Genomic DNA, 24,113 nt, shown 5'->3' with positions numbered 1-24,113 from the left:
AGTAACTGACATATGTTATGTCGTAGCGATGATAAAATAAAATATTTACATGTAAATGTTTGACTTATGGACATAAGTTCAATTGTTCTTATCAAAAATTTTTCAGAAGAGTCTGTAACCGTGGTTTTGTTAGTGCAGTTTACATGATTAACGTGATTTAAAAGTTATTACATCAGTTCGATGGTTTAACCAATGCTCATCGAACGATATAACGACTATGAGTTTCATCTCTATGTTAAAAAATATAGAAAGAATGTGATCGGTATGATTTTTATGTTGAACTTTCTGCAATACCACACAGAGTATAATAAAATTTCACCATCAATTACTTCCACACGTTGGTATCTACGCAATTTTTTAACCATTCACCATCTCCTCCGGTGGAGTTATTCTTTCCACCGAAAACAACCTTTCAAACTCGCTGTGAATTCTTTGTTACCCCTTCTCAAAAATTTAGAATATAGCCATCTTTGTTTGTTTGTATTGTATCGAGAAGCTGAAATTGAACGTATAAATGTGCTTTTAAATTTAATATTGAATCTTGGTTCCACTTTTTAACCCTGAAAATGTATAATGGGGTAGTTGGCCAAGATCCGATCAATAATCCCACAATCATCAGCCATACGCTGTAATTCAACCTTCATCTTACATGTAAAAATTTCTTGTGATAGAATTACAAGAAAGTGGTGTGAGCATAATTTTGTTGCACACACACACACCCCACTGAAATCCTTGGAACAATTTGCTTGAATTCCAAACACAAAAATTTACAGTTAATGAAAGAAATAAAGTCACCACACAACCACCAAGAAGGGATTCTTTGATATTTAAGTACAATCCATTCATTTTAGCATCCTTAAAACATCACATTATTTTACCATTCTGGTTCTAATCACAGGCCGCTTAGCGCCTTAGCCAACAGGTGCATACAAAAAAATGCACAGACCGAAGTTCCATAGCTATACACCATTCGATTATGCAAACTACACTCTTCCAAATGGGGAAACCGGAGGATATGAGACATATTTTTCAGAAACCTCGGATACAGCCTGGTTCGAAGTTTTTGGCTCGCTCTTTTCAGTTATTTCTCCAGGTATTTTTCCACTGTTCAGAACTGCGATACCAATGGAGAATGCTTGTATAAGTTTGATGGACGAATTAAACTCTACCGAAAAGATTCCATCTTTGAATGGTGACAAGACGTAGAAAGGTCGTTTCTCGCCAGACTCTTCCTGTACAATGCATGAAACAGAGTTAAAAAGGTGTTACTCGAGGGTTCATTAAGAACAAGTTTAGGCTAAGAAAAATATGGTTGATCTGCATGATGCAAATACCTCAAAGAAAAGCTTGAATTGCCCAGAAGTCGGTGCAAACCACTTGGATATCTGTCCTCCATTACTGAGAATTCTTAATCTACAACCAAGATCCCAACCCCCACAATCACATGATCCCCCAGATTTCCACCTTTTGATCAGTGGTGAAGGCTCGCCTTTACTCGGCAATCCGTGATCACCAACAGGTAAAATGACTGATGCATTAAAAGAATCATCACTCATGGTTCCATTCGGTGCACCATCTCCTATGAACAGTTGATGACTTTTCGAAATGGCTCTTTCAAAACAGCTGGTTGGTCAACTTGGTTGTCTTCATGGATCAGACCACTGATTTTTTCATGAAAGTTTATGACGATTGCAGCAAGTTCGTCACGGGGCATTGAGTCTGATCTCCGGTCTACATCTCTTGAACCAGAAGAAGACAAAACAAACTCCCTTACACTTGATTTTATCATAGATTTTTGACTGTTTGGGTATGCAACATCAGAAGCTTTCATCCGTGCAACAATATTTGGTATATATTCATTATTTCTATCGTTACTTCCTTGATAAATCCAAGACCCGTTTTTTTTCTTCGTTTCACTAAAGGAGAAGAACGTAAAAATCCACCTTCTCTCTTTCCTTTTCGGAGAACATGATTCTTTGACAGTTGAAGCTAAAATTTCACTGCGATTATCGACTGTAAATGTGTACAGGGGAACACCATTTTTTATAGCTACTTGGAGGAGAGCTTGCAGAGTCGATGGTTCATTCTTCTTATTATCTGTCACATTTGAGATTCCATTCACCAGACTTGAAGCTGGAGATCCAATTATTTCACCGGAGAATTTACAGGACCTGACTATTCTTGACGGATCTTTTGACCGTGCCAAGTGACATGAGTTTCCACCACCCTTTGGCTTCAAAAAAGGGTCCAAAAGCCTTCTCAAAGGACTAGTTCTGGATCTGCTTGTAGCATTCGAGGCATCGCAAGTACAATCAATTGGACAGACACATGCGGAAGTTGCGTTTGAGCTTGAACTCTTGGTTATTTTAGCCATTCCAAACTTCAATTTGCCAGTTGGTGAGGAATTCCTGTGCTTCGCACATTGGAAAGTCTCAGTTTCCATCTGACGACATTCATCTTCAGCTATACTTCTTCTCACTGGACCAGATTTCTTCTTGTCCTGGTTCCTCTTTATGCTCCAATGAATAATATCATTCCCCTTTAAAACAGATACAACACTGCTGTTTTCAGAAAGTCTTGATTTTGGCTCAGGTTCTCTCTGCAGGTCTTTGTTTTTGAGCTCTTTTAGACCATTAATTGGGCTGGATTTACAGTCTTGCAAACTTTTCTCATTTCCCGAGAAAAATTTATCACCATCACAACATCTTTCAGTAGAAGGTGCTTTTAATTCGGATCTCTGTTGTGAAGGAGTGAAACTGCAACTCAAGCTAGAATGGGATGTCGATGCTTCTGATGACATAGCTGCTGATATATTGCCGCTAAAATGCGAATTGTTGCTGTTTATGTGACACAAATCTTTCTGGTTATGCTGCCATTTCTTGAGAAGGCGCCAATCTAAGACCCCAATGTTCAATGTTTTCTCTTGGGAGTTTTCTTCTCTCTCCAAATAATTCGGTAAATTCGACATGCACATGACGAGATCTTCACATTTTTGTGAATTCTTGCCTATTTGCTTTGGATAAAACCCTTTAGATTTCGGCAATTTTCCATCAATATTCTTTAGAATTTGGGGATGGAAATCATCATAGGACCGCTCATGCTTCTCAATCTTCAGCACAGATCCCAACTTGTTTCTTTGTTTTGTGGGTGAGTATCTTTCTGTTTTATGAGCATTTGATTCGATGCCACTATCTAATCGAGGCTCCATATAGCTCTTAGACTGAAGCATCAGAACAGAATAAACTAGCAATATTACTCTTACAAAGGTAAAATCTAAATTACTTGACAATAGTTATCAGAATATACCGTATACAGCTATACTGTCTTCCAAATTATTAAAAATTGATAAAACTTTAGCGTTGTGGGTGCTTCATCCTGAATGTGGTTCTTTAAAGCCAAACCATGTAATTCTATGCTATGTTACATTGTTTCCCTACAATATTTCTTCCATTTAAAATTCAATAGTTCAAGATAATTGAATCAAAGGCAAAAGTTAGAGAAACTGAAAACAATCTAGTGTACCCATTCAAGCAATATTGACCCTTCTCTATTGAAAACGAACATGCAAAACTCTTCTTGAGAAGCAACATATGCAATGAACAAGACACTTCGAAAGAGATTGTTAACGCTCGTCGTTTTGTTTTTATAATGACCATATTAAGTCATGAAACCATATAAAGATATTTCTCTATATCTAACGCACCTTCTCACACGTAAAACAGACTGTCAAACCTAAATTCTACACATAGGTCCGATATGGGCAATGAAGTCCAGAAACAATATCAAGACCAGCTAGTTGAAGATCTGAACCCACAACCCAGGGCTTCGAAATGTGTTTAGAATAGCATTAGTTCAAAAAAACTGGGTTACTCTGATACATAAGACACGCAGTTTTTTTTTTAAAATTTATTTAATTATGACTTCGTTTTAAGCTTTTTTCATGCAAATTATCCTTCAAACATCTAATAACAACAAAGATCAAGCATATGTTAAATATCGAAAAAATTATAAATCACATTTAACTAGCTTATACTCCATCAAATAATACAACTTAAATGGGAAGAAGGCATCCTTGTGTGGTCCTAACTCTAAACTCTCCATCACAGGTGATCGTTGAAGATAAGATGAACTAGGCTGTCTTCATAAAGCTGAAACGCAGTAAATTCACAGGTGACCCAAATCACAGATTTCAAAAAATTTCAGCAGTTGACCCTTTGGCTGGTTCACAAATTTTGAAAAGAAAAACCTAAGTAAAAAAGCGAACTTCGACACATCCTCAAAAGCACCCATTTCTTTTTCTCTTGCTCATCTATTGTTTGTATTTTTTTAAATGACATATTAGAAAAAACAAGAATCCGTAGCTAAATTTCATAATTACTATAAGCACTTAGCAGAATCCAGTTCTGGCTTGAAAACCCTTGAATTTTTAAACATTTTAAATTTCTTATTTCAGAAAAAAATTAAACACATAGCTTGAAAAGAAAACAAAAGTTCACCAAACAGAACTTAACGTCCACACCAAACACCACAGATCGCACCCTCTCAATTCCAAGAGTGACAAAAAAAAAATCAAATTGCATTCTTGAAATCCCATAACTTCAACAACAATACCAAAGATCTAAACAGCGAAAATCCACAACGTACCTCAATTAGAATAATGTGGATGCAGAATCAAGAAAAGAACCCAGATATATCATCAATATAAATGCTGCTGTCGGTTGTTTGTCGAACCCAAGAATGATTTTCGGCCCAAAAGTCCAAAGTTCCATTAACTGAGTACATGCAGATTCACACCCATAAAATATTTTACGTGTAGGAATTGAAGATTCTGGTCCGCAGCTTTAACAACAGTTCATTTTGGAGTTGGAGCTCTGAAATAGTAGTGGAATAATGGGGAGGGAAATGTATGATCGGACGGCTGAAAATGGTTGAGTAATAAGCGGGAGGTCACATCAACCGGCTCAGAGAAGGCCCACGTGAGGTCTTGTATTTGTACCTTATTTATTGGATACTTATGACCAAAGTGTGAATCTTTGTACCACCAAATCCTAAAAAACAATCTTTTAATTAATTAATTACTATAAATAACCCAACTTTTAATTCGAAATGTCTATATTAAAAGCTACCTCTTTAGCATAAATCATCCACAAAACATATAGAGTAGGTCTTTTGTGAGACCGTCTCACACAAGTTTTTGTCAAATATATAACACAAACTTTCATGAGAGATCGTCTTCGATTCATAAAAAAAAGATTAATTTTCAATATATGTATATCGGAAGACGTTAAAACTATTTTTGAATGAATTTCGTAAACTTTGTTTTTTCGAAAATCTTGTAGAAAAATAAACAAATCTATATATTTTACGGACATGTTACACAAAGATCAAATTAGAACATGGAATATAAAGCAGAAGGATGAATATGTTTAATGTTTTAATTATTATTATTATTATGTGAAGAAAAGATTGAATTGTGGGGTTGCTTTAGCTTAAAAGAAGATGTCCATTCAATCGGGGCGCCGTGGTGGAATGATGAGCTCCAGTAGTTGGGACTCATTCATCGAATTAATTGCTATATTATTATTTTATATTCTTCAAAGAACAAGATAGAAATAGAACATGTCGAATCGGTCGGGTTGGCCATTTTAAAAAATATTTATATAACCAGCCCCGTTATATATGGGCTGGTCATGGACTGATGGGATTGGGAAGGGCCATTTGGTTGTCTTGTCCATTACTAATAGTAATTAAAGGTGATATATCGTATCGTATCGTACCGTACCGTACCATATCGAAAATCTTATATCGTATATCATATCGAAAATTACGGTATAAAAAAATTCATATCGATACTGTACCGAAAATCTTATATCGTATATCGTACCGAAAATTACGGTATAAGAAAATTCATATTGATACCGTACCGAAAATTTCGGTATATATAACTAGCATACCGATTATACCGAAATTATACGGNAGTATACCGAAAATTTCGGTACATAAAACTAGCATACTGATTATATCAAAATTATACGGTATACCGAGATTTCGATACGATATCGGTATATACCGTTTTATACCGAAAAAACCTTACATTTTAAAATTTTTATAAATTTATTGTTTTAAAACAATATATATTTTAAAATTTTTGTATATTTTTTCGATATATACCGAAATTTTCAAATTGCATACCGTTATCGTATCGTACCGAAATCTTCGGTATACCGAAAATTCGGTAAATTTGGCATTTTTTCGTTACAATAATCTTGGTGTATCGAAAATTCGGTATTTTTTCTCACCCCTAATAATAATAGAAGACATGAAAGAAATGGGGAAAAATTATAAAAAATAATATTTGTTGTTTTTCAATATATTTGGAAAGGGTTATTTTTCATAATAAAATTTTGACTAAAATTATTTTGCTAACTATTGTTAAAAAAAAAAAAAAAAAAAAAAAAAAAGGGCCTCCAACGTGCACACTATGATTGCCAGGATGTTATTTACTTGTCATAATTACTTTTGGATTTCATTTTCCTTTTAGTTTCGTATGTTGTCAAATTTTAGTTTTATTTCATTAACTTGATGTTTTTGACAATTTTAATTTTTTTTCGATGTGACACTAATATAGCACTTATGTGTGTTGTGTCACATCAGCGCAAATCATAAAAAAAAATAAAACAAAAATTGCCAAAAATATGTATATATAGGTCTAATATTGAAATTCGATAACATAGATAAACAAAATCATAAAGAAACAAAAATAAAAGATACAAAATGCAATTTTATCTTTTATAATGTAAGTATTTATATCAACTTACAAGATTTTTTTGAAATTAATTTATTTAAAATTAAGTTGAAAATTAAAAAATATATTGATTAGCATGTGTTTAAATATGCCTTATAACTATTGATGACATTGTTTTATAGTGTTGTCAAATAGGTCAGCATGCCCCGTCTTACCGTAGCCTGCCAATCCGACGGGTTGGAAAAAACCTCAACCCTCTCACCTATCGCGAGTTGCTAGTTAGGCGACCAATCTGTCAAAAAATTTAAAAGTAAGAGAGATCAATAAAAAAAATATGAAAAAAAAACTCAATACTTGATATTTCAAACAAAAATATTAACAATGATAATAATTAATTAATATCAACAAATCATGTAAGATTTCAATGTTACTTATTATATTTTGAATAAAAACCACATGCTCGAGCAATGTTAATAACATAAATAGAAACTTAATTATAAAAAAAGAAATAAAATGTAATAAATTAAAAACAATAGATATAGTTTTAAATGTACAAAATACATACTCTAAAGTAAGTGTATTGATGCAACCAATAACAAAAAAATATTAAAAATTAAAATTTTTAGAGATATTATAGAATATTATGTGGATTTGCACGGATCTAGTTATCAAATATAACATAATTTCATATTCATTGGAGCTCTAAGTCTATGAATAAATGGTTCATAACCCTTCTTTAGCTATGCTATTATTTACCCCTTTCTTATCCAATTATATTTTATTTTATCTAAAATATCATGGTAACTTGAGTATTGGAGTGTCTTCGTTTTCTGACGGAGTCATCTCACCTTTTTTTTCTTTGATACATTGTGGTTCAGTTTGATTTTATTGAAGAAGAGCACTTTTTTGTTGAAAATTCCTCTCCCTTTCATGTGAATTCCCTAGCGGGGAATTAAAAACTTGTGGGGCCCAATTTATTCCATTCCTCGAGCCCCGAAGAAATCCTCCCTCTCCTTCGGACTCAATACCTCTTTTGACTCTAAATATGTGGGCACCTGATATCTATGAGGGTTCACCAACCCCGGTTACAACATTCTTTTCTATTGCACCTAAAATCTCGATGGGGGTTTAAGATCTTCTCGGCATCAAGGAAAAGAGCAGTTGTTGAAGACAGCACGACAATGCGCAATCTCTAAACAAGACCATAAAAACTAGATAACAAAGATCGGTCTAACTAATCGGCCTAAGGAGTGTGCTAGCACTATCGGTATTAAAGACGAAAAAGTCGGACGAGCTAAAGACTCTTTCTTTACCCTCGATTCTTAGCATCTCAAAGAGAATATCCTCCTAGCAAAGAGTTCCACATCTGAAACTCCATCTCTTGAAATGAATGCTATCTTTCTTAATACCATCTTGCCTTTCCTAATCCTCATGGAATGAATTACCCTAATCAGTTGGAGTGTCCTTTGATTAACACATCTAACATGAAGATTTTGGAGATAGAGATAACAGAAAAGATATTTGTTTCAATATTTTGAAGAAATGATGAAAATATTGAATAACATTATCTTGAAAAGATATGATGCAAGATTTGAAAGGATAATATCTATCATTAATATAATGAAGTCTTCTATATAAAAAAAATGTTCATTAATTTTGAAGATTGCCGAAAGCGATCATGTGTAATCGAGGGATGCCGATTAGATTTTAATATCAAATCTTTCATATTTGATTTGTTGGTTGTTGCTTTTATACATTATATTAATTCAAATATTTTTCGGGAAAGGAATGTGACGTTCTTGAGAGAGAAGAGAGTTTGAGTTGTCAGATATTGAAGACAAATTATGCTCCTCAAGTAAAGTATACTGAATGTGTTTGTCAAAAAGATGTCATTAGAAAATAGGAAGACTTTAATAAGTTCTTGTATGAGAACTTTTTAAAATTATCTGTCTTTTATTTGACTTTCATTTTATTTTATTTTATTAATTGAGTTAATCATGAAAATTAATCAAAATAAGAGAAAACTGGATCAACAAAAACAATGAAAAATGTGATCAGTTTTCAAAACGATTTTCATTATATCTATAGTACATACAGTTCTACATTCCATTCACGCTGAATCAAGTCTGTCCATTTCGAAATAGTTGTGCTGTTTGAATAAATCCGGATCCCCTACAGTGTTGAGTAAAACAACAAATGGTGATGTGTGCCTACATGGCAATTTTCAATGTTTTACAATTTTTTTCAATGTTGTTTTTCTTTTAATTTTTTTAAATTATTCTATTTTTTCCACTTTTTTCCCTCTCTTTTCCTCTTTTATTTTTCCTCCATTTTTTTCCTCTTCCACAAACATTAACGGACAATTTTATATGAAATAATATAAACATTTTAATTAATAAGAGTTTCCCATCAATAGCACAATAAAAATACAAACAAAAAAAAACCAAATAAAAAATTCGATAGCCAAATAATTAGAAAAAGAATTAGAAATTCAAAGGAACAAGAAAATCGAACCTTGTATGTTATACTATTTCCCGTAAAAATAAAAATAATAATAAAATTGAATGAGAGAAAAAAAACGAGAAAAAGAAGAAAATGGACAAAAGAAGACGAGATGAAAAAAAAAAAAAAATCAAACATAAAAAACTAGTTTAAAATAAACCCAAATCAACACAACCAATTAAATATCCACAACACCGAATGTTGTGGTTGGTGCACAGTAGGGGATCCAGATCCCTGTTTGAATAAAGCAATTTCATGCTGTTTAGATTATAAGTTTCGGTAATCATATCAGTAAATATTGATTACAATTGAAATATTTGTTTTTACTTATTCTCTTCTAAGTCATTATTTATTCACGACTTTAATTTTGTTGCTGACGAGATCATACCGCTCATTATTTTTGTCAACGAATTAATGAAAAGTAGATATCAGGTTAGACGAACTCATGAATTTATATCAATGAAATTGGCCGATCTAGTCTATATTTATAGTGAAAATCAAGACTTTTAACATAAAAATTAATATTTTTATTATGAGTCACATCGAAGATGTATCTCATACACTCAATAAATTTATAATGTTTATCTAAAAAACCCATAAATTTGAGTGATTATATTATACAGGGTTTGCATACTACTGTATTAACTCGATGATTTATTCAACGTGCGTCGAAAAAAAAAACAGAGTTGAGTCCCGTTATCATAAAAATATAAAGTAAAATTCATTTTAGTACACGAACTATTGATAAATAGACAAACTGATTCATTAACTATTGTAAAATATTTAATTGATACATGATACATTTAAAAAGTCAATTTTACTATTAACATAAATTGTCTTTAAATCCAATTACTATTATTAAAATAAATTAGATACACAATTTTATTTTCAAAGTTATTTTATTGATTAATTTTTAAAAAATATATTTATTTAAACAATATATTATGATATCAAAGTACAAGGCTGTAAGAACATTTTTGAATGAACTCTTCTCTCGTTCAAGGATGCAGAAAGAGAAGAGTTTTGTAATTGAAAGAAACTAAATCTTCACAATTCTCCACCTTTGGCTTTGTATATTAAATTCAGTGGCTTCAATTGGTATTTCCATTATGCGGCATTCACTCCAGTATTTGGAGCAAGCTCAATGCATACTTGAGCTTGTTCACTGGAATCACTTTCGTTAGCATGTCAACGTGGTTGGCCGTTGTGTTTATCTTTCTCACGCTAACTAGCTGTCTTGAAATGATTTCCCTCAAAAAATGTAGCCTTAAATCGTTATGTTTCGTTCTTTTATGAAACATAACATTCTGATATAGATTTATGGCACTTTGTGAGTCACAAAAGATGATTGCATTCTTCTGTTAAAGTTTACTGCCTCTATAATATAAATGTATTCAGCTTCAGTAGTTGATGAAGCTACCACATGCTGTAAGCTTGACTTTCAACTCACAACCTTCCCTACAACAATAAAAATGTGTCCAGAAAGCGATATTCTTTTATCAGTATCGGCAGCATAGTCCGAACTTCACAAGTCGACTGAGCATTACAAGAACAGAGAAGTTTGCGTTTAGAAGTTCCCTTTAGGCTTTAAATACCTCAACAACCACTTCACAGTCTGTCAGTGTTCTGTGCTAAGCTTGCTCATGAATCTGCTATTTAAGCCTAATCCATATGCAATGTCTGGTCTGGTTGACATTATAGAGTACATAACACTTCCCACTGCATTTGAATGAGGTACTGTCTTCAGATGTACATAATCTGTTCAGTCTCTTCCGCCTTAACAGACATTAGCTTAATGTGTGTACCAATCGGAGTGTTTATGGTTTTAGCATCTTTCATACCAAAGATATCCACCAGCTTATTTTAGTGTCCTTCTTGAGACAAGCTTAAGGTCCTTAGCCTTCTGTTTCTGTTATATACATTCCTGATATCTGTTTTGCTAGCCCAAGATCTTTCATATCATAATTAAGGAGATCTTTAAGTTTTTGTATTTCCCTTAGTTCTTTACACGCTATGAGCATATCATCTACACAGATGATTAGATATGTGTAGGAATGATCAGGAAGTTTAGAGCAGTAGACACAATTGTCAAATTTTGACCCATGGAATCCCTTTTACAACATAAAATTTCGAACCGACGACACCATTTCCCAGTAGATTGCTTAAGTCTATAAAGTGATTTTTGAAGTAGGCAAACTTTTCCTACTTATTCTAGTTTTCACAAAGCCCTCTGGTTGTGTCATTGGGATCTTTTCTTCCAGATTGCCATGTAGGAAGGCAGTCTTGCGTCTAATTTCTCCAATTCTGTTGGGGAATTACACCGAAGCGATACCGATCACGATGATAATATAGTATCCAAATATTGCGGAATAAAATAACCAACAAGAACACAAAGATTTATGTGGTTCACCCAATATAGGCTACGTCCACGGAGTACTGCAATTTTTATAACTTAAAGAAATATTACAACAAGTGTATACACCAATACACTCAATATTTCTCACACTCCCAACCCGAATATACCGAGAAAATAATTTTTCTAACTCACACAAGAGAATTCCACACTCAAGAAAAAAATACACTCTTTTTTCTATGCACTATCTTTTTATCAAAGCTAAAAAGTTTTTGATTTTGGGATACAATAACTGGAGGAAATGAGCTCTATTTATAATTAAATTCCTTGTTCAATTTTATAACAAAACCGATGTAGGATATGTGGGAAAGCATGTTTTTATAGGTAATAATTTAATGTGTGGGCCCCACATCCTCACCTAACAATTCTCTCACTTGAATACTTGATTTCAATCATGTCTTCACACCATCAGTACAGCAGCTCATACCTCTTTTGTTAGTCCAAGAGACCAACTGAAGTCAAACACAACTTCAGTTTTTCAATAATAACAGCCTTCATGAGCATATCAGCTGGATTCTTGCTTCCAGAATCTTCTCAAGTTTCAAGACTCCATTCACCCAATCTCTAAGGATCCACGTTCCAAGGATTTGTTTTGCAGCACCCAAATCCTTCGAAGCAAATTCTTTTGATAACTCTTTCTCGAGTTTATCAATCTCCTCCAAACAAGCTCCTGCTATCAACATATCATCTACATATATCAGTAGTATGATATAATAACCATCAGGCTTCACATAACAACAGTGATCAGCCTGATAACTCAGAAAACCATCATTATTTATTACACCATCAAACTCTTGTACCACTGTCTTGGAGCTTGTTTGAGACCGTACAAGCTCTTCTGAAGTTTGCACACCATTTTCTCTTTTTACCGTACTTCAAATCCTTGTGGCTGCTTCATATAAATTTCTTCATCTAGGTCACCATGAAGAAACGCGGTCTTTACATCCAACTGCTCTAGATGTAAATCTTCTTTTACCATCAATCCAAGTACAGTCCTGATAGTAGTTAACTTTACCACCAGAGAGAAAATATCAGTGTAATCAATGACTTCTTTTTCACCTTTTACAACAAGTATTTCTTTGTACCGCTTGCTACCGTCATGTTCTAACCAGTACTCCCACTTGATATGTAAAACCTTTTTACCTTCAGGAAGTTCTGACAACTCCCACATGTGATTGGATGACAGTGAATCCATCACATCTTCCATGGCTAACTCTCACTGTTTAAAAGTCTCATAAACATCCGATTTATTTTTCACAAAATAAACCCAAAATTTTCTGCTCGAATCGTCAACAGTAGTGCCATAATATCTTGAGTGATCTCCAAGGGATGTCATAGGAGATGGTCCACATACATCAGTATGAACCAGCTCCAAATCAGCTGATTTCGGTTCTCTAACCTCTTTCGAAAAGCTCACCTTTTTCTGCTTTCCAAAAAATACAGCTTCACACAGCTTGTGTTCAACGATCTTTAATTCCGGTAGCTTTCCGTTTGAAACAAGCATTTTCATTCCATTCTCACTCGTATCTCCAAGCCTACTATGCCATAGACTTGAATTAGCTCTAGCATCCACAGCCGCTAATTTATTTCTCAAACTGGAAGTCATATAAAGTGTTCCAGTTTTCTGTCCTCGAGCAACAATCACGGCTCCCTTTTTCACTTTCCAAGAACCATCACCAAAGGCCACCTTATGACCTTCGGCGTCAAGCTGTCCCACTGAAATCAGATTGTGTGTCAACTTTGGTACATGCCTTACTTTGTTGATTTTCAAGACAGATCCATTTGTCATCTTCATCCGGATATCACCCATACCAATTATTTCTAAAGGTTTTTCATCAGCCAGGAAAACTTTTCCGTAATCTCCCGCAATATAATTATCGAATACATCACGATTACCAGTGATATGAAACGAAGCTCCCGAGTCCATAACCCAAGAATCAACCGGGCTTTCTATGGATAGTAATAGATGATCATGTACCTTCTCAGTAACAACATTAGCGTCATTCTTTGTTGATCTGCAATTCTTTTTCAAGTGACCAGTCTCACCACAGCTCCAGCACTTCACATTCTTTTCAAATTTTCAAAGTTGCTTTTGTCTTTTCCATTTCTTGACTTGGACCTACCATGCCATTGGTTAAAACTCTTTTCGCCACTCCTGCCCCTTCCTCTATTCTCGATATTTAGAGCAGATCTCAATGATGTTCCTTCACCCGAATCCATCATGCGAACTTTTTCAGCAAGAATTTGATCTCTGACATCATTGAATTGTAGCTTTCTTTTTCCAACAGAGTTGCTAACCGCTGCCCGCATCGGTTCCCAATTGTCTGGTAAAGACGCCAAAAGNAAGCCATTGGCAAATAATAAAGTATATCTCATGAAGAAGTTATTTAACTTGAAGATGAGAGAAGATGCATCGATGGCTAAACACATCAATAAATTCAACACGATTGTTTCACAGCNTTTAGGGTCAATCGTATTACACCTAACACTTGTCGGTCAAGAAGCTTCCAGTCATCATCCTCCATCTTTTCTGGTTTCTTTCCAGATAGAGGTTGATGCAACTTCTTGCTACACAAATAATCAATAATTTGTAGTCGCCAGAACGTAAAATCTGTACCGTCGAACTTGTTGATTCCCTGTCCCGATCCATCATCTCCAGCCATCACTTCTCCAACCTTAGCAAAAAATCTAAAAAATCTTTTCTGATGTGGAAGATCAGACAAAGCTGCAACCACAGAGCATACTCAGAATTCTTAAGAATTTTCACAACAAGGCTCTGATACCAGTTGTTGGGGAATTACACCGAAGCGATGCCGATCACGATGATAATATAGTACCCAAATATTGCGGAATAAAATAACCAACAAGAACACAAAGATTTACGTGGTTCACCCAATATAGGCTACGTCCACGGAACACTGCAACTTTTACAACTTGAAGAAATATTAAAACAAGTGTATACACCAATATACTCAATATTTCTCACACTCCCAACTCGAGTATACCGAGAAAATAATTTCTCTAACTCACACAAGAGAATTCTCGCACTCAAGAAAAAAATACACTCTTTTTTCTATGCACTATCTTTTTATCAAACCTAAAAAGCTTTTGATTTCGAGATACAATAACTGGAGGAATTGAGCTCTATTTATAACTAAATTTCTCGTTCAATTTTATAACAAAACCGACGTGGAATATGTGGGAAAGCATGTTTTTATAGGTAATAATTTAATGTGTGGGCCCCAATTCCTCACTCAACAAATTCCAAGTTATAAGTTACAGTGATTGTCACTAAGATCCTAATTGAGGTGTGCTTAACAGCAAGAGAAAATAATTCATGATGATACGCACCTTCAACTTGGGAAAATCCATTTGCCACTAATATGGCTTTGTCTTGCTGCTTATACCCTTGGTATTCCAGGATTTCTCTTGAATACCTACTTACTCAATGACCATTTCCCTTTTTTGTTTATCAACAAGAGTGCAAGTTCTATTTTGGGCCAATGACTGGAGTTCCTCTTCCATGGCTTTCTTCCAGTTAGGCCAATCTTTAATCCTCTTAGCTTCATTGTAATTCGTTGTCTTTTCTAGTTCCAGTAGATCAACCACATTTAAGGCAAAAGCTATAAAAACTGCATTTTTAAACCTTGGCGGTGGTCTTATTTGCCTTCTCATTTGATCTCTTGAAAGGAGATAACATTCAAGGTGTTGATTATTCTCAGTATAATTCTGAAACTTCACCTGAGATTGCACATTCTGATCAGCTTGTTAATAACTGGCTAATTCTGAAATGTTAATGTTAGTTTCATAAAATCCACTTTCATTAAAGATTACATCCTTGTTGATTCCACATTTAAGACCATCTAGTAACCATACTTTGTAATCTTTAACACACTACTAGGATATCCAAGAAAGACCCCTTTTTTTGCTCTAGGATTGTGTTTACCTTGGCTAACATGAACATATACTATACAACAAAAAATTAGACTATTTGTGTTCTGGGACCATGAAGTCTATAACAGAGGATGTAGATTTATTTATGAGACATCAATCCGTTGAGGCTGCTTCTGCCCGAAACATATTAGGCAAACCACTTTCACTTAATATGCATCTAACTTTATCCATGATAGTTTGATTCATACATTGTGCCACACCATTTTGTTGTGGTGTGCCTATGCATGTTCAATGTCTAGCAATTCCAGATTTTGAATAATTATCAAACTCTTGATTACAAAACTCTAATCTATTATCAGTTCTTAATCTCTTTATTTCTTCCCTGTTTGATTTTCAGTTAAGGTTTTCTATTCAACAAATTTGTTAAAAGCGTCATCCTTGGTTTTTCAGAAAATAGATCCACAATTTTCTAGAATAGTCATCAATCAAGGAAATGAAATATTGAGATTTAGAAAGGGATAGAGGTACCTTCAGTGAGCCCCAAAATTCAGAATGTGTGTAATCAAGTGTTTATGTTCTCTTGTGTATTGTTGTGTTGAATTTCAGCCTGTGGGCCTTTCCAAGTATGTAATTCTCACAGAATTCCAGATATTGTTGATCTGATTAGAATCCAGAAGGCCTTGTTTGCTGAGTTCGTGGAGGCCTTTGAGGCTCATATTGCCAAGTATTTTGTGCCATAATTATTTTTTTATCATTGGCATGTTCAATTGCATTTGCTTCTGCTGTAATGGTGTTTCCTTACAAGACATACAGTCCTTGCTTTAGGTTTCCTTTCATAACTACTACAGATCCTTTAATAACCTTTAGTACACCATCTTGAGCTTTGAAGCTTAATCATTTTTGATCCAATGTACCTAGGGAGATTAAATTCCTCTTTAAATCAGGGATGAATCTCACTTCAGTAATTATCTTCACTGACTCATCCCACATTCTTAGCTTCACTGAGTCAATACCATGAATCTCGAACGATTCATTGTTTCTCGTTAATACTTGTCCAGAATCCACTTCCTCAAAGTCAAAGAACCAGTCTCTTCTAGGAGACATATGATATGTACATCAAGAGTCCATGATCCATTCTTCTTTTGGATCATTGATGGATATAGTCAGAACCTCTGCTTCTTCATATCCTTCCAACAGATTTGTTGCATCACTTCCTGGATTTTTGTCAGTCCTCTAACTAGCCTTTCTTTGAGGGCAATTTCTTCTAAAACTACCTTTTTCTTACAAATCCAACAAGTTTTCTTTGATCTTGATTTCGATCTGTATTGATTTCTGCCTCTGGATTCATATTATTTTCTTTTAGCATGCCTTCCTCTTGCATTTAAGCCTTCACCGATAGATTCATATTTTTTACATGGTGCCCTCAGATCCAATTCCTTTGAATGAGCAGCATCCCCTATAACTTATTCAAGGGTCAGAGTGTCTATCCCATACCTAAGTGTATCCCTTATTTGATCATACAGTTTTGGAAAAGAATTCAGTATAAATATGGCATGGATTTCTTCATCAATTGACATCTTTGAATCAGAAAGCAACTTGGTGAATTCATTAATATTTTCATTTATGGTTTTGTTCTCATCCATCTTAAATCCATGGAATGGTTGTTTCAAATAAATTCAATTGGCCAGAGCCTTGGTCACATATAATTGTTCTAACTTATTCCACATGTCACAAACTGATTTCTCCTTCACAAATTTTCTAAGGATTTGACAGCTTAAACTTTGAAAAATTGTATTTCTTGCTTTCATTAAGATATCATCTTTGTTTGTAATAGTGTCTGGCATCTTCGATTCACACTTTAGAGCCTCAACCATTCCTAGATTTCCCATATGAGCAATAATCTTTTCTCTCCACAGGTTGAAATTGTTTCTACCATCAAACTTCTCTGTCTCAAGTCTTGATGTCATCGTTGTTTGAAGATTGTCCCTGTTTTTCAAAAAATGAAGCACAAAAGTTATTTGGGGTAGATGATCAAATGTCTTTCAGGAGAGCCACCAAGAATCTTGTATTTTGAAAGAACCTGACTCTGCTATCAGTTTGTAAGGAAAGACACCAGAATCACACCAAAGAAATAAAAAATACCAACACAAGACCACAAATTTAGTTGATTCCGATTGAGAACAATCCTATATCCAAGGTTCTGAGAACGCCCCAATTGTCATAAGAACGATTTACACCAAGTTTCATATTTTCATATGGACATTACAAGATCTAAGTGCAAATCTATAATCATCAATGACAATAATCTATATTATATTATTAAATTTGAGACACTTAGAATAATTAACTTTTGGTATCATGGTCTGTTTTAAGAATTATATATATATAATTTATACAAGCACGCAACGCTTGCGTAAGTGTACTATATTCCATAAAATTGATATGCAAGTTTATGATGATGGTGCATGACAGCCATTGGATCATTCATTTAATGGCTTGGTTTAATCACAGCCGTCCAGATCAATGTGTACAGAGACAAGCTAAATCTTCACACTGATATTAATTGATCGGTTGAGAATTCGGAAAATTGTTCAATATTAAAATTGAATATCATAGAATAGAAAAATCTCCTAAAAAAAGAAGCAATGGTAAGCTAAACATATTCATTAAAAAACTTAAATAGACCTGATTCCATCTATCATTTTATTTTTGCACTTTTTTGTATCAATTAAATAACTTTGAAATGTACACTCAGTTGAATTTACTAAAAATAATTAGATTTAAAAACCAATTTTATTAAAAGGAAAAATTGATTTTTTTAAAAACATATTGAAGTTGACACGTGCCAACTCAAGCCAAATTTCTCTCAGCCACCACGTTTGATATTAATTGGAATCAAATTTTGAAACAACTTTCGGTGTGTCCTTGTTCGCAAATTGGAGGTATCGGGTGTTATTTTTCGAACGACAATTTTTATTTTTTATTTTTTGATTGGAAAAATGATAGAAAAATAGCAAACATGACGAAATTTCAGAAAATATATAAATTAAAAAACAGTAATAAATTAATTTGGTCGAAAATAAAAACAAAAACTTTATAGTTTAAATAATTAGATAATATAGGCAAAAATTTGTGTGAGACGGTCTCACTGGTCGTATTTGTGAGACGGATCTCTTATTTGGGTCACCCATGAAAAAGTATTACTGTTTATTGTGAATATGGGTAGGATTGACCCGTCTCACAGATTAAGATCCGTGAGACGATCTCACATGAGACCCACTCATGGATATATTAAGGTGGATGGATGCGTGCGGTGCACGTCACCGTATGTGAGAAGATCCCAAATAACAGCATCCTTTTGTTGGCATACATGGAAATCCCATTTCCCACTTTTAATAATATGCCACGTCCGAATTATTTAAATTTTGCAAAATTAACACACACGTATATAGATACACACACATATATACACATATACATACATAAATTCTTATAAAACTGTTTTTATATATCTATTTTATAAGTCAAGTTTCTTCTTCAACTCGACATATAAGATCTCCCCCATCTAATATGAGATCTAGTAACATACACACACATATATAATATTATATAACATATAGTTTTGATATATTATCCATCTATTGTATACATTTTTGTGTCTGATAATGAGATGTCACTTATTTATCAGATATATAATTTAAAAATAGATACACAAGTAAGTGCGATGAGTGAGAACATATTGAAACTTATAAAAGTTCTATTTAAAATTTTGAAATATAATCCCAACTTTAATAAGTTGCTGCCTGCTGGAACTATTCTCCATGTGGCATGTGGAGGAGTGACACAGCAGGCTCCTGGTTACTTAATTGTGTGCTGTTTGTTTTTTAGACAAAAATATTTGTCCCCACGACCAGATTTGGAGTTCGAAATGGTCGAAAACGACTCTCTTCCAATAAAAATAATTGAAGATCAAAATTATTTTTTGGATAAAGTTCTTTTAAATCTTTAAAAATCATTACACCACCACATTTTAGTGCATAACTTTCATTTACGGAATCTTCTTGGAAAATTTAGGCAAAGACCAAGTATAAGTCACACATTAATTGTATCAATAGTTCATGTAAAAAAAACAATCTTATACAAAATTTATTAATATTTTATACTCTGTGATTTAAAAAAATTCAAGGAATAAAAATCCCTAACAAAATTGGTAAATATGACTGATTTTTTTTATCTCACACATATATATATACTAGTAAAAGATACGCACGCGTTGCATGTATTGTTATTATTTTTAATTTGATCAAATAATATTAAACAATTAACATGAAATTTATTTTCAATTTAGAAAAGTTGTTCGATTTAAAAGTAAATTTTTGTTTAGATTTTTTTCTATATAAAATGTAGAGTGACTTGAACAGGTTTTTAGAAAAATAAGAAGTATAATTATAAAATTAAATATTTTGATATTTTTTAAGATAATTACTATAAAGATCTCATACTTAATTATATATATATATATTTGAATAAGTAAGTTATATGGAAAGGAAAGAGAAACGCGCTACAAATTCTAGTTCCACGTCACCATCATCCACAACATTACATGTCAACTTCCCCAAACTTGGTCAGAAGAAGAGACCAACACAAACCTTAACGTTCCCTAATTCCACTCTTCAAATCTAATCCCAAAAACCACCGATTAAGGATAAGGATCAAACCATCCACTCTTCCCCTATATATAAGCATCCACACTTCTCTCTACTTGTTCAAACTTAATTGTATCTCTCAATCCACCACAAAAACTAATTCCCAGTAATTCTTCCTAAGCTTGTTCATGGTGAAGTTGAATGGAAGTTGGGTTCGAGGCAGTTTCATAGGCAGAGGCGCAAATGGGACTGTAAATCTTGCTCTGAACCTATCCAACGGGGATGTTTTTGCGGTGAAGTCTGTTGAACTTGGCTCCTCCACGGCTTCCCAGCTCCAGGCTTTGGAGAATGAAATCCAGATTCTTAAATCGCTCTCGTCTCCTCACGTCGTCAGGTTCTTGGGAGACGACGAGACAGCGTCGTTCAGGAACCTGCACATGGAGTACATGCCGCGAGGAACCGCTGCTGATTCGGCCTGTTCCGATGAGGGTTTTGTTCGGAGCTACACGTGGTGCCTGGTTTCCGCCCTCAGCTACCTCCACTCCAGGGGCATCGTGCATTGCGATGTGAAGGGGAAAAACGTGCTCTTGGGTCCCTCACCCGGCTCCGCTAAACTCGCGGATTTCGGGTCGGCGGCGATACTCTCAGGGGATAGGATCTCGCCACGCGGCAGCCCACTGTGGATGGCGCCGGAGGTCGTACGGGGAGAATACCAGGGCCCGGAATCCGACGTTTGGTCCTTGGGATGCACCGTCATTGAGATGGTGACGGGGAAGCCTGCTTGGGACTCGGTGAGTCGAATCGGACACTCTGCCGAGTTTCCCGCGTTTCCTTCGAAGCTCTCGAAGCTGGGCTGCGATTTTTTACGCAAATGTCTGCAAAGAGATGCCAAGAAACGGTGGACCTGCGATCAGTTGCTGCAGCATCCATTCATCTGCCAGTGTTCCCATCCGAAAGATCCGATCGCTGGCTCGTCCCCACGCTGTGTTCTGGACTTGTTTGATTTGAACATCGAAGATGAAGTGACGGACGGATCAGTGGAAGAAGATGACGAATATTTGAATTTGAAGGCCAAGGGGAGAATAAGGGGACTAATTACAGGCCCCAGGGCAAATTGGGAATCGGATGGCTGGATAGACGTGCGGGGCACGAGCTCCGAATACTCTGATTCGATGGAAATTCAAAATCTGGAGAGTTCAGATGACCAGCTTCGATACAACGTCGTGACACCAGAAAGCCTTGTTAATAATTCTATTTTTATTGCGTCACTACGTTTACGTAAGAAAAATGTATACGAGTATTGTAGTTTTTCGGCATATGTTTGCTTTAGTATACCCTTCTTTCTATATTATGTATCTTGTTATATTATCAGTCCCATTTGGGTCATAATCTTATTTACGACAATCATTCACAAGACATCGAAAAAAGATCAAATTCTGCCAAATGGGTGAAGTTTTGAAAGCATCATTTTATAAATCTGAAAGTTGAACTGAAAATAGAGAATTTTGTTTATTATGTTTGCATGTGAAAAGAATCAAAGAATATGAATGGAATATGAAGTGTCGGGTTGTTAATTGTGGGCATCCATTGCATTGCCACGAATGAGCGCATAATGGTGAATATACTTTTGTTTTCTTTGGTGGGATATGAAACGAATAGGTGATAAGATTTGAGTAAATTGGTATGAAATTTGCACGCATTATCTTAATCAGTAAGGAAGAAGTTTGCCGACGGACTATTTGGTATGAAATTTGTACGCATATCTTAATCAATAAGGAAGAAGTTTCACGACGGACTTTTTTATTATCATTCGATTTCTTATATTTCAATGAGGTCGAAGTTGATGTCAAAGGTGGCACTTACAAATTTCATTGGTGGGATATGATGTTTAAGTGATTATTTTATACAGAGAAATGATATGGTATGGTCATGTGATGTTAATAATTGATTACTCATTTGCTGTGATGGATTCGTTGTAAAATTTATTTTTAATAATCTTGTTAAAATGAAAATTATAGCCTCTCATCTATCTTTTTTTTTTTTGAAGCATATCATATTAACGGTTATAATATGTGTTCACTGAGATAATTTGGACCCTGAACTTTATTGACTCTTATGTAAAAATTATAAATATTTTAATAATATTTTATGGTTATTATCGAATTATAACTGTATCACATTCAAGCTTCATAGATTAAAAAAATCTTGAATAAACAGTAGACACCATGATGTCTGTCTTTCAACGAAAGATCATGAAACTTAGTAGGAAGTGTCCTGTATATTCTAAATTGGTTCCTAATTGATTTTATCGCCTTATTTTGATTCAGCCGCCTAAAATAAGGATAAAAACTCCATTTTTCATTGATAAGAACATGGAGACGTCCATTCATGTAGATGGATGATCATTTGATAATGTACTGAATAACCCTCCCTCGAACTTTTCAAGTGGTTACCATTTATTGAATGAAATATTTCGTCGTTATGGTTGTACACCATTAGTCCTTTGACTCGAGACAACGTGTAGGCTTTACGTACTAACATGTACTTTGATATGTTTACCAACTCCATTGAGAGTCACCAGGTGGAGAGGTTGGATGTAGTTTCGAAATACGTATAATTCAGTGCATTGTAGTCGGGGATTCACCTCACCTACTGGTGAAGACATCATATGTGTTCTAATGAGTTAATAATGCAAAGAATATCCGGACAAAGTAAGAAATGTGCATTTTGAAAAATTGTTTTATCAGTTTCACATATCATGTTACTACTACTCAAAGATACATCACATCTTTATCATATTTATTTGCAACTCTCGATATACCAGTGGTTGCATATTTGATGGGGATAGATGAGTTGAAGGGATCATAATGTACGTTAACTATAACTTAAGGTTATTGCATGCATTATCTGCGATACCTAGGGAATTATGAGACAATGCTACTAGACGCTCTTACCATGATCTGATGGGTCCAATCATACTTGAGTTCTGACGTTCTTAATCAAAGAGTTGATAAAAAGAATATACCTAATAATGGTGAGCCCGAATAAGAATAAATGTTGTTCTGAATCACATGAAGTTGTGAATCTACGACTAGATGTATCTCTGAATCATTGATGATCACACAAGTATTGGATCTTTGATTCCCGTTAAGATAGTCGAATTCAAATAGTTGAATTTGGCGAATGTACTTTGATTAAGACCAAACATATTGCTTATAAAAGAGTTTATAAGAAAATTTTATATATTGGAACTTGTGGAAGTTATCTTAACCACTTATTAAGTTAGAAGAGTGGCACTGTCTATTTTAGTGAATAAGTTCACAAAATTGACAGCTACCAAAATAGATAAGTGGAAATTTAGGCATTAAAAATTTTTATTTTTATTATATAAACGAGATTTGTGCCCTCGATATATAGGTGTTACCTGAGCATCGATCGGGCTTATAATCAGTTCACAAAAATCAGGTGACTTATTCTCATCTTTCTTTGGTCTAGTACAATAAGAATTATTGTTGTTTGTGGAACATATGACTCTTCCTCTGTAACGCCCCGAAAATTTCAAGGTCCACGCGAACCACATGCATACAAGTTACTAAATTCTTTTTGTATTTCAATTAATTGTTTTAATTGTATTAATTAATTATGTTGTGCATATTGACATGTTTAAAATATATTTTTCTACATGGTTGCATTAAAATGTATTTTTAAAGGTTATTCGAGTTGCGATCGAGGAACGGAGATCGAATGCTGATAAAATAGAAAATATTTTTATTAAATAGTTGTTTTTAATTATTTAAAATATGATTGATGTTTTTTTTTTAGTCTGAAAATAAAGATTTTTGAGGTGATTTTATACGCTGAGACGTAATTTTTATCGGTGTTGGATTTTCAACAAAAATGCGAGCGTTTTGGC

The 24,113-nt window shown here is 34.2% G+C and overlaps 2 protein-coding genes across 5 annotated transcripts; one reads left to right on the top strand and one right to left on the bottom strand.

The window, feature by feature from the left end:
* Positions 1–799: 799 nt before the first annotated feature.
* Positions 800–4,909, bottom strand: LOC140959198 (uncharacterized). Of its 4 annotated transcripts, none has more exons than XM_073417035.1 (3): positions 4,645–4,909; positions 1,335–3,433; positions 800–1,232 (listed from the first exon to the last, which is right to left on the bottom strand). In XM_073417035.1, the coding sequence occupies exon 2, from the start codon at positions 3,227–3,229 to the stop codon at positions 1,580–1,582; it is 1,650 nt and encodes a 549-aa protein (XP_073273136.1). In that variant the 5' UTR covers positions 3,230–3,433; positions 4,645–4,909; the 3' UTR covers positions 800–1,232; positions 1,335–1,579. The 4 variants fall into 4 exon arrangements, with proteins under 4 accessions (XP_073273136.1, XP_073273137.1, XP_073273138.1 ...); XM_073417036.1 differs by having other exon boundaries at positions 1,335–3,243; XM_073417037.1 differs by having other exon boundaries at positions 1,335–3,220.
* A 15,228-nt stretch (positions 4,910–20,137) lies between these two features.
* LOC140959273 (mitogen-activated protein kinase kinase kinase 18-like) lies at positions 20,138–21,651 on the top strand. Its single transcript, XM_073417147.1, has one exon. The coding sequence runs from the start codon at positions 20,389–20,391 to the stop codon at positions 21,649–21,651; it is 1,263 nt and encodes a 420-aa protein (XP_073273248.1). The 5' UTR covers positions 20,138–20,388.
* Positions 21,652–24,113: the final 2,462 nt, after the last annotated feature.

The sequence above is a fragment of the Primulina huaijiensis genome, chromosome 15, assembly GCF_012295235.1.
Source record: "Primulina huaijiensis isolate GDHJ02 chromosome 15, ASM1229523v2, whole genome shotgun sequence".
NCBI classification, from domain to species: Eukaryota; Viridiplantae; Streptophyta; class Magnoliopsida; order Lamiales; family Gesneriaceae; genus Primulina; species Primulina huaijiensis.
Note: the sequence above shows the minus strand (reverse complement) of the source record. Positions and strands in the feature narration are given on the sequence as shown.